A 16,584-nucleotide genomic window follows, 5' to 3' on the forward strand; every position below is an offset into this window, starting at 1 on the left:
GTCGCCGCCAGCGGCGTGCCCGCTTCCAAGATGGCGGCAGCGGCGGCGGTGTCGGGCGTGCTGGGCCGGGCTGGCTGGAGGCTCCTGCAGCTGCGGTGCTTGCCGGGTGAGCCCGAGGCTGAGTCGGGGAAAAGGGAGGAGCAGGGAGAAGGCTCGAGGCGGCGGGAGCTGGGTGCGGGGCGGGAGGTGCCGTCGTGGCGGCCGGCGAGCAAGGTGAAGTGAAGGGCAGCAGCGCGGAGTCCCCGGCGTCGCGAGCTGGAGCGGGCTGTGTGGCCGGCTTTGGTCTTCATCTCGAGCTGTGAGGGACGAGAGCGCTGGCGCAGGGCCTGTCACCCCCGTTTCTTGGAGCTGACGGAGCCTCAGCGAGGGCTGGGGACGCCCAAGGTCACACAGCTCGTCGGCTGCGGGCCTGGCAGGCGCGGCCGTTCTCGGCCCCTTTGCCAAGCGCCGGGCAGGACCGCTGGGAGGACCTTGGTTCCCTGCAGCCGGTCCTGTCCCCGCCCTTCGCCAACTCTGGGATATTCGCTTACCACCTGTGCTGCTGTAGGCTCCGTGTTTTTATTTCTGTGTCCGAGTTCTTAGGAACGGACCTTTGCATCACTACATAAATGGAAAGGCCGTGTCACCCTTCGTAAATGGAATGTGTGCACTGTCGCATTAGCTTAAACATACAACTCATGGTGTAGTCGCCTGTGTTTCTCCTCACGTCTCAGCGGCCCCTCCTGTGGGGCCTCCCCCTTTTCATTTCAAAGTTTTCTCCAGTTTTTTTTTTATGTGCATACAAGAAAATGTTGATATTTTTACTATGCATCATCCTATTTCTTTTTAAAAAGTTTCCTGAGTTATTGTGTAGTTTTTTTTGTAAAAGATGAGTGTCCATTTTGTTGTTTTCATACACAATGTCCAATTAAAGATCTTTAGTAAAATCAATGCCTGTGTTAAGTATTTACCCAACAGAAAACGATCTGTCCCATCTACAAGTCTACAAAAAGGTGTGCATAAGTGTATTCGTACCAGCCTTATTCATAATAGCAAAAGGTGTCCATCAACAGGGTAGTGAGAACTAAACACGTGTCAGAGACAAAGCGTAGCTGGGACAGATTTCCATCCGTGAGGACTTAGAGTGGGAACAGGAGTCGGCTGAACTGGCCGCGGCCTTGAGAGTCCAGCTGATGCAGATTGGCAGGAACCTTGGTCTTGGGCTTCCAGCCTCCGGAATGATGGGAAGATACGTGTCTTTTGCTTATCACGGTCGTTTGTAACGGCATCCTGAGTTAACCGAGACAGATGTGGGTACCAGAAGGGTGGTACTCCTGTGAGAAACACCTGACAGTCTGGAAGTGGCTTTGAAACTATCATGGGTCAAAGTTGGAGGCGCTCTGAGGTCCCCGGGAGGAGGGCGGAAGGGGGCTCAAAGCAAGGAGACAGAAGAAATACAAAGGGTGAGCGTGAGTATGGTTAGCCCAGCTGTGCGTGCTAGCAGGTGAAGATCGAAGTTAGAGCTCTCTCCTCCCAGGGAGACGGAGGCCCTGTCCTCAGGTGTTAGCTGGAACAAATGATTTTTTCTTTTTTTGCCATTCTTGAGTTTTCCCAGGCGGTAACTTTAAAGGGCTCTACGTCATCTTAGGGACGTGGCCTTGAGTTAGACTACAGCGGAGTCTGTTCAAGTCTTCACAGGCCAAGGTCAAGGCCCCTAGTTAAGAAGTCAGAAGACCCTGACTAGAGTTTGGTTAAGGAGAAAATCTTGTCAGATCTACTGATGGGCACAAAAATATGGCTCAGTCTCAGATAGACTGAGCGAAAGATGCCTGACAGAAAATTACATAGAGGTGAACTCCTAGGACAGGCGAAACTAAGACGAGCAAAAATGAATCCAGGGTGAAAAATTGGGGGCAGTGTGGGTGAGGAATGCCTGTGACAGGGCGTGGGGGCGGTGTGGGTGAGGAATGCCTGTGACAGGGCGTGGGGGCGGTGTGGGTGAGGAATGCCTGTGACAGGGCATGGGGGCGGTGTGGGTGAGGAATGCCTGTGACAGGGCGTGGGGGGCTTTCTGGGCTGATGGTAATGGTCCCTCTGTAGATAGGGCCAGGTGTACACTTGTTCAGACTCAGAATGGTAGACTGAAGAACTGTGCAGTGCCTTGTGCATAAACAGCCCATCAAGAACAGTCAGCACCGAATTCCAGGAAGGACACGTGTTAAGGTGTTTAGGAACAAGAAGATTGAACCTGCGGCCAATGCGTGAGCAGGGAGTGAAAGCCGTGACTACAGGGGTGTAGCTCCTGTGGCAGACTCACAGCTCTCATCCCGCGGGTCTTCTCTTGTCTGTGTGTTTAGTTTTCATAATAAAATATTGGGAAAGAAAAAAGTAGTTTGAGTTTATGCTTAGGAAATATTATGGACCTTTCTGAAAGTAAGTGGGGTATTGCAAGTGGGGTACTGTGACTTTTTTTTTAAAGATTTATTTATTTGTTTGAAAGGCAGAGTTAAGGAGGGAGGGAGGGAGGGGGAGAGAGAGAGAGAGAGAGGGCTTCCAACTGCTTGTTCATTCCCCAAATGGCCGCAATAGCTGGAGCCGGGCCAGGCCAGAGCCAGGAGCCAGGAGCTGCTTCCGGGTCTCCCGTGTGGGTGCAGGTGCCTTAGCAGAGAGCTGGATCGGAAGTGGAGCGGCTGGGACTCTAACTGGTGCCCATATGGGATGCCAGCATTGCAGGTGGCGGCCTTACCCGCTATGCCACGGTGGCAGGCCCCCATCTGTGATTTTCAAGGCACTTGCTCAGGCCTCACAGCATAGCATACCCATGGAGCGAGTAGATTACTGTCAATTTGCAGATTTGAAAACCTGCATGTTGGAGTGAAGTAGCCATGTACCACATGGCTAACATGGTAGAAGCAGGCCGATGAGCCGGGCAGGGCTGTTCTGTGGCTCATCGCTGCTGTCACCATGTCCCGTTCAGAACTTCGCGTTCCCCTGTGGCTTTTGTGGGACCCGACTCTTGGCCCTGTGGTCCTGGAGGAGCCTGTCCTGCTCGTCCTCCCCATGTGGGGCACTGCCCCGGGTCTCACGGGGCATCCTCTGGGCACATCCCTGACCGAGGCCGGTTTCCATTTCAGCGTCCCGCTGCCGAGCACCCCTGGCGCCTCGTGCCTTCCACGCTTCCGCGGTGGGGCTCAGGTCTTCAGAGGAGCAGAAGCGGCAGCCTCCCCCCTCCTTTTCTCAGCACTCAGAGACACAGGGGGCAGAAAAGCCTGACCCGGAGTCTGCTCGGTCACCCCCCAGGTAGGCACGAGTCAGCCTGCCCGCTTGGCCGGCTCTGGTGTCTGCTCTCCCCCGTTTCCTCCCTCTCCACCTTCCTTCCCTTCCCTTCCCTGTCTCTGAGAAGAATGTGTTGTCTTTATCAAGACGGTGCCTGGGCCTTGTAAAACACCTGAACAGCACAGGGTTCGCAAAAATTAGCCTGGGAACCTGCTGCTTTTTTTTTTTTAATCCTTTTAGATGTTTTCCCTGGCACACTTCATATGTGATGTCTGTATACTCACACAGTCACTCTGCTCTGCTGGTTCACTCCCCAGTGGCAAGGGCTGGGCTGAGTCAAAGCCAGGAGCCAGGAACTAAATCTAGGTCTCCACATGGGTGGCAAGAAGCCAAGTACTTGAACGGTTCCCACTGCCTCCGGGCGTCCTCAGCAGCAGGGAGTAGGTACTGAAGCCAGGTACTTCCATGTGGGATGGCAGCACCTGCACTGCTACGCCAAGTCCTTGCCCCAGATCTCTTTTATTGTGATTTCCCTCACTCATGTGACAGATAACGGGGTAAAGTATATGAGTCTCTCCGTAGACCGGGGGGGGGGGGGGGGGGGGCAGTGAACCAAAAGGTATGAATGCTGCCTTTTGTTCCATATGCAGGAGCTGATGACCCTCCAGAAAGGTAATAATGTATGTTTCCATTAGATTGGTTTTTCTTCCTAATCCTGCCAACACAAAGTCAGATCCATGTGTTTTTTGCTGGTTTCCTAATTAAAGTTCTTTGCATTTCAATTCTATACATATTTTTCAAGACCTTATGAATAATATAACTATTGCCCCTGCCTTGTGGACTTACAGCCTGTACAAATAAAGGTAAAAACAGGCAGACAACCCTCCGAGCACAGCACGCTGAGGGCTGCACACAGGGAAACCCAGGGTGCTGTGGGAACACAGCCTCTCGTGTCACTGTGGCAGGGCGGGTGACGTGTCAAAGCCTCCATGCTGCCGTCCAGGCAGACGCCCTCACAGCGTGCACTGACGGGAGACTCAGCCTCTGGTTTTTGCTCAGGCCCGTTTTGCGTGCCAGGCAGGAGCAGTGAGCTGAAGCGTGCCGGCCTCTGTCCCCACGTCTCAGGTACACGGAGCAGAGCGGCGAGGAGGACGAGGACTACGAGAGCGAGGAGCAGCTGCAGCACCGCATCCTGACAGCGGCCCTGGAGTTCGTCCCTGCCCATGGCTGGACGGCAGAGGCCATTGCAGAAGGAGCCCAGGTGCGTGGAGGGAGGCGGGCCAGCCTCTCCAGGAGCCAGCGGGCAGAGCAGAGGCCTCCTGCTGTCTTCCAGTCCAGCTCCGAGCCCCGCAGAGCTACACGGTTTTTGTGGAGTTTTTGTTTCTTTCCCGTTAGGGTGGAAAATTAGGTTTACTTATTTAGTTGGTTTAAAAAAGATTTTATTTATTTATTTGAGAGACAGAGCTACAGACAGACAGAGGGAGAGACAGAGAGAGAGGTCTTCCATCCACTGGTTCACTCCCCAAATAGCCTCAATGCCTGGAGCTGGGCTGATCCAAAGCCAGGATCCAGGAGCTTCTTCCGGGTCTCCCACACGAGTACAGGGGCCCAAGCACTTGTCCATCTTCTGCTTTCTCAGGCTGTAGCAGAGAGCTGGATTGGAAGAGAAGCAGCCGGGACATGAACCGGTGCCCATATGGGATACAGTGCCACAGGTGGAGGCTTAGCCTACTATGCCAAGGATTGATTTTTTAATGACAAAAACTGTATACCAGGGAGTTTGTTTCTTTTTTTTTTTTTTTGACAGAGTGGACAGTGTGAGAGAGAGACAGAGAGAAAGATCTTCCTTTGCCATTGGTTCACCCTCCAATGGCCGCCACGGCTGGCGCGCTGCGGCCGGCGCACCATGCTGATCCGATGGCAGGAGCCAGTTGCTTATCCTGGTCTCCCATGGGAGTTTGGTTCTAAAGGCAGCCTATTGGGCAAGAGTTGTCTGTGATCAGAACTACCGTATTTCACTGACTGAGATGCCAGCGATACCCAGGAGCACCGTGTTTTTAACACATCACAGAAATAAAAATGTTGCCTTAGTAAAGTATTACACATCATCAGTTTATGATTCACACCAGCATTTTTAAAATGAAAAAACAAAATGTGCACCAAGTTAATGAGATCTGGGGGCTGAAAACCCCCAAGGCACCACTTTGTAGACCAAAACATCTGTTTTTTCCTCCATGAGTGTAAGAATGTTTCCTCCAGGGATGTCAGACTGCTGCTTTAGGTTATACAAAGACTGTGCTTAGGCCTGTGTTGTGTCACCTTGTTCAGCACAGTGAGATCAGAGGCGGGGTACTACAGCCACAGCTCCTGTCCCACGGCCCCTATCCCAGGGCAGCTGCTCTTGGACCATGGACAAGTTTGCCACCCTCCTGAAATTCAGCTGATAGTTTTTGTCTACTCCCACCCTCTCCCAAGAGCACATGGTAACTGAAGTCACATTAGTGACATGTCTATACCCTGGGAGTCCACTGTATATTCATTGTAAAAACTTTGAACAGTGCAGACAGAGGTAAAAAAAGAATGTAAAAATCATCCATGATCAAAGATCCTGCTGTCAACATTTTAATGCCTGTCCTTTAAGTTTAAAAAATGTTATTAAGCATTCATGATTTAAATATTTATTGAGCAAATAGTGTGTGTTAGACACTGTGCTAGCCCCTGGGGATATAACAGCTGTCATGGAAGGCACGGTCCCTACCCTTGTCGAGCTTCTGTCTAGTGATGTTAACCAAGTACGTATGTGATGTGTGCATCAAGAACAGTCGCTGGAGAGACCTAAGGAAGGGACCTGCTCCAGGATGGGGTGGGGCGGAAGAGAGGCTTGGAGCTGGTAAGTGAGGCAGGAGTATGTTTTGACTGGTGTGCCTGTGGTAGGAGGGCATGGACAAGTCCAAGTGGAGAGAGAGCATGCAGAGAGGGAAGAAGCCTGCGGTTAGAAGCCAAGGAAACCACCGTGCAGAGAGGTTAGGGAGAGAGCCTTTGCATGAGGAGTGTCAGTGAAGGCAAAATCAAGCAAGACCCTCAAGGTCCTGGTAAGGAGCTGTGCTTTTATTCTAAGAATAATTGGAGACGCGGGATTCAGTTTGGCATTTCACATGCACATTTTGGCTGCTGGATGAGAAGTGGATCGAAGCAGAGAGAGTTAGTCACCCAGCAGAGAGAGGTAATCTGGCCCAGAGGCGCCAGACAGGCCAGTGGGTTTGCTGATAGATGGTCATGGGAGACAGTGACAGTGTGCAAGTGTGGATAAGTGGTGGTGTCGTTTGCTAAGGTTGGGCCATTGGAACAGGACAGGGTTTAGGAACGCATCATGGGTACAGTATTATCTCTGATAACCCCGTGGAGACATCAAGCCCACAGGGCTGGAGCTAGAGGAGAAAGCTGGACTGGATGCTACGTTTGGGCATCATCAGCATATATATGTGATAAGTAACTACAGAAGTGAGTGAGATTGCCTAGGGCCACAGTGTAACATGGTAAGGGAGAGGCAGCTACACCCTCACGGAGCTCTGACATTTGAGGGGGTGGTGGTGGGGAGTAAACAGTCGGAGTTAGAGCATCCTGGTGTAGGGAGGCGCTGGGAGGGTGGACTGCAGCAGAGGTGAGGCGGTGGCGCTGCATGTGACTGTGCAGGCTGGATGGGAGCTAGGGTGTACTGGTCAGGGGAGATGGGATGGAAGTTTGAGCATGATTGAATGCTGGTGGGAGGAGTACAGAAACAAATGTGGCAGTGAAGCTAGAAGAGAAAATAGGCAAAATCAAAAGCCTGAGGTTCCAGGACCGGCGCTGTGGTGTAGCAGGTAAAGTCTCTGCCTGCAGTGCCAGCATCCCATATGGGCACCGGTTCCAGTCCCAGCTGCTCCACTTCTAATCCAGCTCTCTGCTATGGCCTGGGAAAGCAGTGGAAGATGGCCCACATCCTTGGACCCCTGCACCTGTATGGAAAACCTGGAAGAAGCTCCTGGCTCCTGGCTTTGAATCAGTGCAGCTCTGGCCATCCTGGCCATCTGGGGAGTGAACCAGCAGATAGAAGACCTTTCTTTCTCTCTCTCTCTATCTTTCTCTCTCTCTCTCTGCCTCTGCTTCTCTGTAACTCTGCCTCTCAACTAAATAAATAAATCTTTTTTTTTTAATTTATTTATTTGAGAGGTAGAGTTACAGACAGTGAGAGAGAGAGAGAGAAAAGCTTGCCTTCCGTTGGTTCACTCTCCAAATGGCTGCAACGGCCGGAGCTGCACTAATCCGAAGCTAGGAGCCAGGCTGCTTCCTCCTGGTCTCCCATGTGTGTGCAGGGGCCCAAGCACTTAGGCCATCTTCTACTGCTTTCCCAGGCCATAGCAGAGAGCTGGACTGAAAGAGGAGCAACCAGGATTAGAACCAGTGCCCATATGGGATGCTGGTGCTGCAAGTGGAGGATTAACCTAGTGCCCCATGGTGCTGGCCCGTAAGTAAATAAATCTTTAAAAAAAAAAAAATCTTGAGGTTTCTTTTCCTTTTTTAAAAAAGTTGTGTTATTTATTTGGAGCAGCAGAAAGAGTTCTCTATCTTCTGATTTAGTCCCCAAGTACCCACAATAGCTGGAACTGAGCAGGGCTAAAGCCAGGAGCCTGGAACTCAATCCAGCTCTCCCACGTGGGCAGTAGGAACCCAGTTACTCTGAGCTGTCGCCACTGCCTCCCAAGGTTTGCATTAGTAAGAAACTGGAGGCTGGCGCTGCGGCTCACTAGGCTAATCCTCCACCTGTGGCACCAGCACCCCAGGTTCTAGACCCGGTTGGGGCGTCAAAATTCTGTCCTGGTTGCTCCTCTTCCAGTCCAGCTCTCTGCTGTGGCCCGGGAAGGCAGTGAAGGATGGCCCAAGTGCTTGGGCCCTGCACCCGCATGGGAGACCAGGAGCCGGGCTCCAGGCTCCAGGCTCCAGGCTCCAGGCTTCGGATCGGCGCGGCGCCCCAGCCATAGCAGCCATTTGGGGGGGTGAACCAACGGAAGGAAGATCTTTCTCTGTCTCTCTCTCTCTCTCTCACTATCTAACTCTGCCTGTCGAAATAAATGAATGAATGAATGAATGAATGAAAGAAACTGGAGTCAGGAGCCAGAGTTGGAGCTAGAGATGAAACCAGGTACTCTGATCTGGGATGCGAATGTCTTAACTGGCATCGTAACTCCAGGCTAAATCTAGATCTGGAAACAGCTGGAGGGACTGGCCTTGGATGTATCAGGGGCACATTTGGAGAAGGTGCTACAGCTTTAGGGGCATCCCAGGGGCTGGCTCCTGCTTTTCTCTGAAGTAAGTGTGGTAGTCCTGTGGCAGGAGACAGAGGTTCGGAGTCAGTACAGAAAGTGGTGGAACCAGGAGAGGGCAGAAGGGTGTCAGGGTTGGTGGAAAGTCAGATTCGGCCGAGTGTCCGGTTGACTGGCTGCTGTCACATCTTCATGGTGGCTGCGTGATGTTTATTATATTTCCTCAACTTCAGCTGATAAACGAGTTGTTTCCGGTTTTTGTGTTGCACACCTGCTTGTACAACATAATTTGGGTATGTTTCTCATTCATTTCTTTAGGATAAATGTCAAGAACTGGAATTGCTTTTCAAGAAGTGTTACTGGTCAGGGTTCAGTCAGGAGACAGAAAGCACACCAGTTACTGGAACAGAGAGAGTTTCCTACAAAGAACTTAGCCAGGCGCAAAGGTACTGAGAAGGCAGCAGCCAGGGGAACAGAGAAGTGGACTGAGCACAACTGGAGGCTGCAGGAGGGAGCCCTGGAGGGACGCCCAGACTCTGAGCAGGAGGCACTGCCCTGCTGGCTCTGGTGTCTGTGAGCCTCAAGGAACTGTCCTTTGGGGCTGGCACCTGACCCCGGGGTGCTTGGGAGGGCAGGGGAAGGATGGCAGCTTGATGGAACCAGTTCTACGAGTGACAGGAGACTGCACGCTGTGCTCAGCCGCCACCTGGCTGGGTGAAGAAGCATCGCTAGGCTGATGCTACATCGGGCAGCCAAGAAGTAAACACGCGGCACGCGGGCAGGAAGTAAACAGGAGGAAGCCAGGCCCTTCTTCCTGCTGCCTCCATTGGCAAAGCCTAAGAGGGAGCCAGAAATCGGATTTGTAGGCCCCAGCCCCTGCTTCCCCAGCTGGGTCTAGACGGGCAGCTTTGCAGCTGAGAGACAGTGACTTAATGTTTGGCCCAGAGAGTGTGGGTGTCTGTTTTGAGGTTCTTGTTACACACGTGTTGGAGGCAGTCTGGCCTCCGTCTCCTCATTGGGAAAGTGTGGGTGATAAGGGAACTCCCGGGCAGCCCTGTTGTGAAGGCGCAGGGAGCCAGTGTAGGCCTGCGCCCGGCAGGCAGCTGCAGCCCTGTGGTACTAGACCAGCCGGTCCTCTCCAGAGGTTGTGTGCTGTGGTGCGGAGGTGGTTTCTCTGCTCCAGTAGGTGCTGGGTGGTGGCTGTCTAGCAGGAGTAGCAGCGGGTGTCGTGGCTCTGTCACCCCTGCCACGGCGCATGCAGAAAAGCCCTGTTGTGTTAAACCGTTAGAGACCCAGTTTCCCTAAGATTTCAGGTAAGCGGCTCAGTCAGGAAGGGAGTTGCCAGCGCTCTTGCCCAGCTTCTTGGGTATTAGCACTCTGTGGGCTGCAAGTGCCAGAGCCCGCCTCTCACTTCCGCCGGACAAGGAAAGTTCTGGCTCATTTTCTGCAGAAACGTCTGAATGTAGCTCAGACGCAGTGTTCTTGGGCCGCACCACCAACAGCGGTCCCTCCATCGGCTCTGCTCTGCTTTCTCCGTGGTGAGCGTCCTTCGCACAAAGAGAGAGAGGCAGGGACTTGCATGCAGGACTGAAGACGGCTCAGCAGCTCAGGCCTAGCAGAGTCCTGGGTGGACTCTTCAGGCCTTCATGTCCCCAACCCTGAGCTCACTGTGAACTCCAGTCCCCACGCGTGGATCCGTGCCTGGTGTACAGCAGGAGGGACTGCTGGCGGGACGAGAGGCGGCGTCCCACTGCAGACCTAGCTGCTGCTACCGGGAGAGGCACCTGGGCTGAGCAGCCAGCACCTGTCCTGCCCGCCCACCACCTTTCTGTCTTCTCTGTCCCCTTTTGTAGTCCCTGGGTCTCTCCAGCGCAGCAGCCAGCATGTTTGGGAATGATGGCAGTGAGCTGATCCTGCATTTCGTGACCCAGTGCAATGCTCGGCTCACCCGTGTGCTGGAAGAGGAGCAGAAACTGGTCCAGCTGGGCCAGGCGGAGTAAGTCCTCTGGTGTTATTGCTCAGGGTGGCAGCAAAGGATCGGGCCCCAGGCCTCTCCAGCCGTCCCCAGGAGGCCACTCCAGGCAGAGGCAAAGGAGAGTAGCACTGAGCAGCCCTGCGGCTTGGATGGGACTGAAACTCCAGCGCCTGTCGCTGACGGCTCTGGCCGGGCCAACAGCAGGAGCCGGTGGGACCGTCCCCCCCAGGGCTGAGTACACAGTGGAGTGCCGAGCCCCTGCCTTTGACCCAGAGACACACTATTTTCTTTTCCCTCTTCCAGGAAGAGGAAGACAGACCAGTTCCTGAGGGATGCAGTGGAAACCAGACTGAGAATGCTGATCCCGTACATTGAGCACTGGCCCCGGGTAGAGTCCATGTCCAGGCCCCAGAGCAAAGCAGCAGTCACATGAATATTTCCAATTGTCAGCACCTCTCCCTCAGAGGATTTGGCGCACCGTTGGGAAGTTAGCTCCTTAATCTGCTCCACAGGCCCGGGAGTCCTTAGTATACAGCATTGAACCTTGGGAGCATCGAAGAATAATCCTGAGTTTTGGGGACTATGAGTGGCCTGGGGACAGAGTCACATCCTGGGCAGGGTCCTGGTGGTCAGAGTGCCGCCGAGTCTCCATTGAGGGCAGAGAAGTAGGAAGATTTTAGCGGCCATCGTCAGCTTCAGGACAGCCTTGTCATCTTTCAGGTCTCAAGGACTGGCACTTCCCATCCCAGTGTCAGTGATGCTTGGGGCTTGAGGCAGTCATCCCAAGGGCTCTATTCAAACCCTTTCTGAAGCGCTTTTTTCTTCCGTTTCAAAGCACGTCACAGTGTGGCCCCGTCTCTGAGTTCAGGAAATGCATAGGCGAGAGGGCCTCCGCCGCGCTGTCCTCTGCCCAGCTGGGGGTCACTGTTGAGCGCGTGGTGTCAGCCATGCAGCCGACAGATGCTTGCACACCTGTGGTGCCCCTCGCCCCAGGCTGAGTCCCGGCCCCTGCTTGCCATGCGCATGTCCGCGTCCCTGGCCCGTTCTGCCTGGCGGGTAAAGCAGTGGACCTGGGCTGCCTTCTTGGTTCCGCTCAGCATTTCCCCCGGCTACCTCGTTCAGAGAGAACTAGCCAGCCGATGCAGGACCTCTGTCCAGCTCCCTCTGGCTGTGGCACCATGGCGGGACCCTGTTCTGTCAGGAAGGCTGATGTCTGCTAGGGGAGGGGTCCCTGGTTTGGGCCACCACTTACATTAGTTAAAGAACTTTTGGTTTCAGGAAATAGATGTCAACTTGAGCTAAGCAAGAAAAGATGTGGGTGTTTGTTACGATGCCACGGTGAGGCCTTGAGGTCAGGGGAGCCGCCTGGTCTGTGAGCAGCCCAACGTTTGGTATGCCCAACTCAGCTCCTGTCTCTGCTGCTTCCGTGTGACAGGATGGGGAACGCTCCCTCATCCTTGCCGTTAGTAATCTTCCGGAGACAAGGGAGCCTCTCCGCCATCTGCCTTCCAATTCCAAACTAGCGCTGGAGAACGTGGCTGGGCCAGGTTTGGATGGGAAGATGCCCCGGGCTCCTGCCAGGTCAGCTGCAGGCAGGACCGTTGGCTGCTGGGAGCTCACACCAGCGGGTGGAGACGGTGGGGCCCCTCGGATGCGTCTCTGGAGGGGCGTGATGCCAGCCACCTCTGCACTGACCTGTTGCTGTACCTGTTCCTCTGTCGGTTCCTCCTCAGGCCCTCAGCATCCTGCTGCTCCCCCACAACATCCCCCCGAGCCTGAGCCTGCTCACCAGCATGGTGGACGACATATGGCATTACGCCGGCGACCAGTCCACTGACGTGAGTGCCCCTGCGTGCCCACGGGACGTTGGGTTAAGCATCGGCCCAAGGAGTTTGTGACATTCCTTTGAGCCCAGTCTCTTCTGGGGGCTTGTGGTGTCATAGGGTATGAGGAAGTCCCTCAGCCAAAGTGGGATGCAGGTCATCGCCCTGCAGGGACCGGCGCCTGGCCCCGAGCTTGCTGTGAGCACGTGAGGGCGGCCTCGGGGCCTGTGCCCCTGCTGTGGCCATTTCCCCTCCCTGGCAGCCATGTGGATTCTGCATCAGGAGTCCTCAGTGTGTGTCCCTCCTGAGACTGCTGGCCAGAGAAAAGGACACCATGGGGACGCAGCCACTGCTTTGAAAAGAAACCCCACCCCACCCCCACCTCCCGCCTGCACCCGGGTTGTGGTATAGTTAAGCCCAGCCTGCAACACTGGCCTCCCATACGGGTCTGGGTCAAGTCCCCACTGCTCCGCTTTCAATCCAGCTCTCTGCTAGTGCACCTGGGAGGGCAGCAGAGGAAGGCCGCACGTGAGAGACCCGGATGAAGCTCCTGACTCCTGGTTTTGGCCTGGCCCAGCTCCAGCCATTGTGGCCATTTGGGTAGTAAACCAGGGTATAGAAGATTCTCTCTCTCTCTGTCTCTCTGTCTCCCCCTTTCCCCCTCTCTCTCCCTCCCTCCCTCCCCCTCCTCTTGTCCTCTCTCCCTCTCTGTATCTCTTGCCTTTCAAATAAATACATCTTAGAAAACAGGACTGCCCCCCCACCAGCTTGGCCTGCTTCCTGCAGAGATCAATAAGCCCCTTTAAACAGGCACTGAGAAAGATCTGCCTTACGAGTGCCATTGTATTTGTGTTAGGAAATTAAAAAAGAAGTCCACGTTCACTAGAGACATTACCACGTGATGGGATTTGGTGGGCTCCAGGATGAGGGGGCGCCGAGCGGCTCCCGGCACAGCCATAACAAAATGCTGTAATAAAGCGCGCCTCGTGGGGACACAGCGCGGCAGAGGTGGTAGGGAACTGACATGAGAACGCAGCAGGCCGCGAGCCGGTGCTCTGAGGAGCACTCGGCCAGGGCATCGGCAGTTGCCGAGGGGCTGTGCTGTCTGCCGTGCGCAGGTCTGCTTTCTGTCCACGCTCTGCCACAGCCCACACTTCACTGCCGAGCACGCCAGCGTCCGCTCCTAACTGGCTGGTCACGGCCCCAGGCGCCCTGGGCCTGGGTCCTTTCATCGGCTGCCCCCAGAGGGATGGGAGAGCACCCCTTCCTCTGAGCTGCTTGGTCACAGCCTGAGCGCTGGCACTTGACTCAGACCCACTGACTAAACTCGGCCCAGGAGCTTACGTTTTCAGTCTCCCAGGTGATTCCTAAAAAGTTTATTAGGCAGAAAGAGAGAGAGCGAGTGAGCGAGGGGTCCCCTTTGCTGGTTCACTCCCAGATGCCTGCCACGGCCGGGGCTGGGCAGGGCCCGCAGGCTGGAGCCAGGAGTACATTCCGGCAGCCCAGCTCCTGCCTCCGAGTTCTGCCTTGACAGCAGCGGAGCTGGGAGCCGCCCTTAAGCGCTCTGATGCGGGGCGGGGGCATCCTGACCAGCAGGCTGAGTGCCTGCCCTCCCAGCAGTTCTGGTGGCCAGCTGCCGCCAGGCGCTCTGTGCTGCTGAACAGAACACCCGAGACTGGGCACCGTGGGAGAAAGAGGTTTGTTTGGCTCACCACGCTGGTGGCTAGAAGGTCCAAACACTGGCTGTGGCATCCGGCGAGGGCCCCTGGTGCGTCACCACGTGGTGGCGAAGTAGAAGCAGCAGCAGACACTTGCAGACTCAGGAGCTACCGGGCTTGCTGTACACCAGCCTGCTCTTTCAGTAGCCGACTCAGCCCCGTGAGAGAGAGAGCTCCCTTGAGAAGAGCATGGATCCTTCTTAAAGGCCCCGACCCCTCCTGGGGGCCCGACTTCCCCGCCCTGCCACACTGAGGACCAGGCGTTGACATGAGCTTTGGTGGAGATGAGCCACGCTCGAAGGCCAGCAGCAGTGTTGTCAGAGGACCCTGTGTCCTGTGAGGGAAGGAAGCCCGGAGGGAGCCTGGGACCCCTAGGGCAGTGGCTCAGACCCACACCCCGGGCTGTCTTGCAGTTTAACTGGTACACGCGCCGCGCCGTGCTGGCTGGCATCTACAACACTACGGAGCTGGTGATGATGCAGGACTCCTCCCCGGACTTTGAGAACACCTGGCGCTTCCTGGAGAACCGCATCAGTGATGCCATGAACATGGGCCACACTGCGGAGCAGGTAGCTGGGGGCTGGCCGTTTGGGAACATGTTGTCCTTGGGCCACAGCTGGTCACCAGCCCTCTCTTACCTTGGCTTCAGTGGACGGTCGTGAGGGCCTTCACAGCATGCCTGTGTGGTCTGCCTCACACCAGCCCTTCCCTGAGAGCCAAGCTTTGTGACGGGGCTGTCCACAGCCCTTCCTCTGGGATGCAGGGCCCCGACTCCTCTCGTGGGGGCTCCCAGGTTGTCTGATTTGGGCCACCTTTGAGCTCGTGTTGGAGACTTAGGGGGCCCTGCCTTCCTTTCTTTAGGTGAAGTCCACTGGCGAGGCGCTGGTGCAAGGACTCATGGGTGCAGCAGTGACGGTGAGGACTGCCCAGCCCTTCCCTGCCTACCCTTGCTCCCACTCCGGCCCCGTGATGGGGAGCACATGCCACACACCCCAGAGTGTGGCGCCTAACCCAAAAGCTAATAAGAAGGCCGGGCCTGGTTCCCCCACAGTGTCTTGACCCTAAGTCCCCACCCCTTTATTTCCCACCGGCATCACGACACATCCCTGAGCTCTGAGACCTGGGGTGTCCCGTCACAGCCACACCTACTACCTGGAAAACCCGGTCCCTCGCCTTGGCTTCCTGGAGCAGGGCAAAACCTCACCACTCTGTTTCCATCCCTGTGTCAGCTCAAGAACTTGACAGGTCTGAACCAGCGCCGGTGAGGGGAGGACAGGAGCTCGAGTGCCCGGAGGAACGCGAGTGGGAGATCGAAAGGGCTTTGGGAAGCGTGAAGTGCCATCCACCTAAGGGTGCTAACCAGGACACTCTGGAGGGCTCCTGAACACCCCAGCGGCCACCTGGAGACCACAGGGCACCTGACGATCGGGCCACTTCTGCAGTCCTGACACCTGGCCACGCTCAGTGCATCCTGCCTTGCGGCTTGTGATGGGAGAAATGAGACTCCCCGGGCGCTCAGCCAGCACGTCCCTGCATGGTCTCACGGGCTCCCTTGTGTCATAACCTTCCTTGAAACGGTTTTGGGGGCTGCTAAGGCTGAGTCAAGGCTGGTATCCACCGGATGGTGGCAGCTCACTGCCAGCACGCTGCAGGCATCCTGAGATGTTCCCGGGGACCCCTCAGAGAGCTGCCTCCCCAGAGACAGGTGCCTGCTGGACACTGAGAGGCGTGGCCCAGGCCTGGTGTCGCATCACTCCAGCACGCACTGCGGGATTGTTAGTGTATTCAGAACCTGTAAAAATTATAATAAATGTTTGAGGCTGCTTCCTTTTATGTAGTTTGTTTCCATATAGACTGTGATAGATGTCCCCAGCGGGAGTTCTGGCCCTGGCTCTGCCTAATACATGCTGGGGGGTTGGACAACTCTGCCTCTGAACCAGGTCTTCCCATCAGTAAAATGGGGGCAGTGGGGCCTTCCCCAGACACCTTGCTCCCTTGGCCCCTCTTGTCTGTCACCATTTTAGTGATAGGTTCGTCAGTGTCAGTAATCTCAGCCTGTGCACCACCTGGGCTCCCTTGCACATCTGCTTTGCTCTGGCCCACGTCTGCCAAATACTGATAGAGGAGTCAGAAGTGGACGCATTTCAGATCCCTGTGGGCCTTCCCCGGGCCCCGCGCCTCTCTGGTTACTCCCTGATACCTGTGAGGCTCCTGCAGCAGCTACCCACGTTTCATCGCATTCATCACATCCATGTTACACTCAGGAGATGACCGTAATTCTTAACCTACTGAGATGACAGGCAGGCAAGAACCGCCTCCTGCCCTTCCTGTGTCTCAGGAAGAGGTGCGCCTGCTGCTAAGGTGAACCCCTTCCTGGGTACTCTACTGCAGCCACATTCCATTTTAGGGTCTCTAGAGCCTTTTACGGAAGTGTCCACAAGTGCGCGACCCGGACTTGAGGGTGGAAGGGAAGGACATACACCATCATTGAGAGATGCTTTGCTGAAAGTTGC

General features: G+C 55.3%; 1 protein-coding gene across 2 annotated transcripts; it reads left to right on the top strand.

Moving 5' to 3' along the window:
- The first annotated feature begins 6 nt into the window (after window positions 1–6).
- COQ9 (coenzyme Q9) lies at window positions 7–15,904 on the top strand. Of its 2 annotated transcripts, XM_017342242.4 has the most exons (9): window positions 7–106; window positions 3,114–3,279; window positions 4,381–4,516; window positions 10,409–10,551; window positions 10,834–10,918; window positions 12,264–12,368; window positions 14,485–14,640; window positions 14,933–14,986; window positions 15,301–15,904. In XM_017342242.4, the coding sequence occupies exons 1-9, from the start codon at window positions 31–33 to the stop codon at window positions 15,334–15,336; spliced, it is 957 nt and encodes a 318-aa protein (XP_017197731.2). In that variant the 5' UTR covers window positions 7–30; the 3' UTR covers window positions 15,337–15,904. The 2 variants fall into 2 exon arrangements, 1 of the variants encoding a protein (XP_017197731.2); XR_016225037.1 differs by lacking the exon at window positions 10,834–10,918.
- Window positions 15,905–16,584: the final 680 nt, after the last annotated feature.

This window comes from Oryctolagus cuniculus, chromosome 18, assembly GCF_051225735.1.
Source record: "Oryctolagus cuniculus isolate XC-2025 breed Fujian yellow rabbit chromosome 18, ASM5122573v1, whole genome shotgun sequence".
In the NCBI taxonomy this organism is placed as follows: domain Eukaryota; kingdom Metazoa; phylum Chordata; class Mammalia; order Lagomorpha; family Leporidae; genus Oryctolagus; species Oryctolagus cuniculus.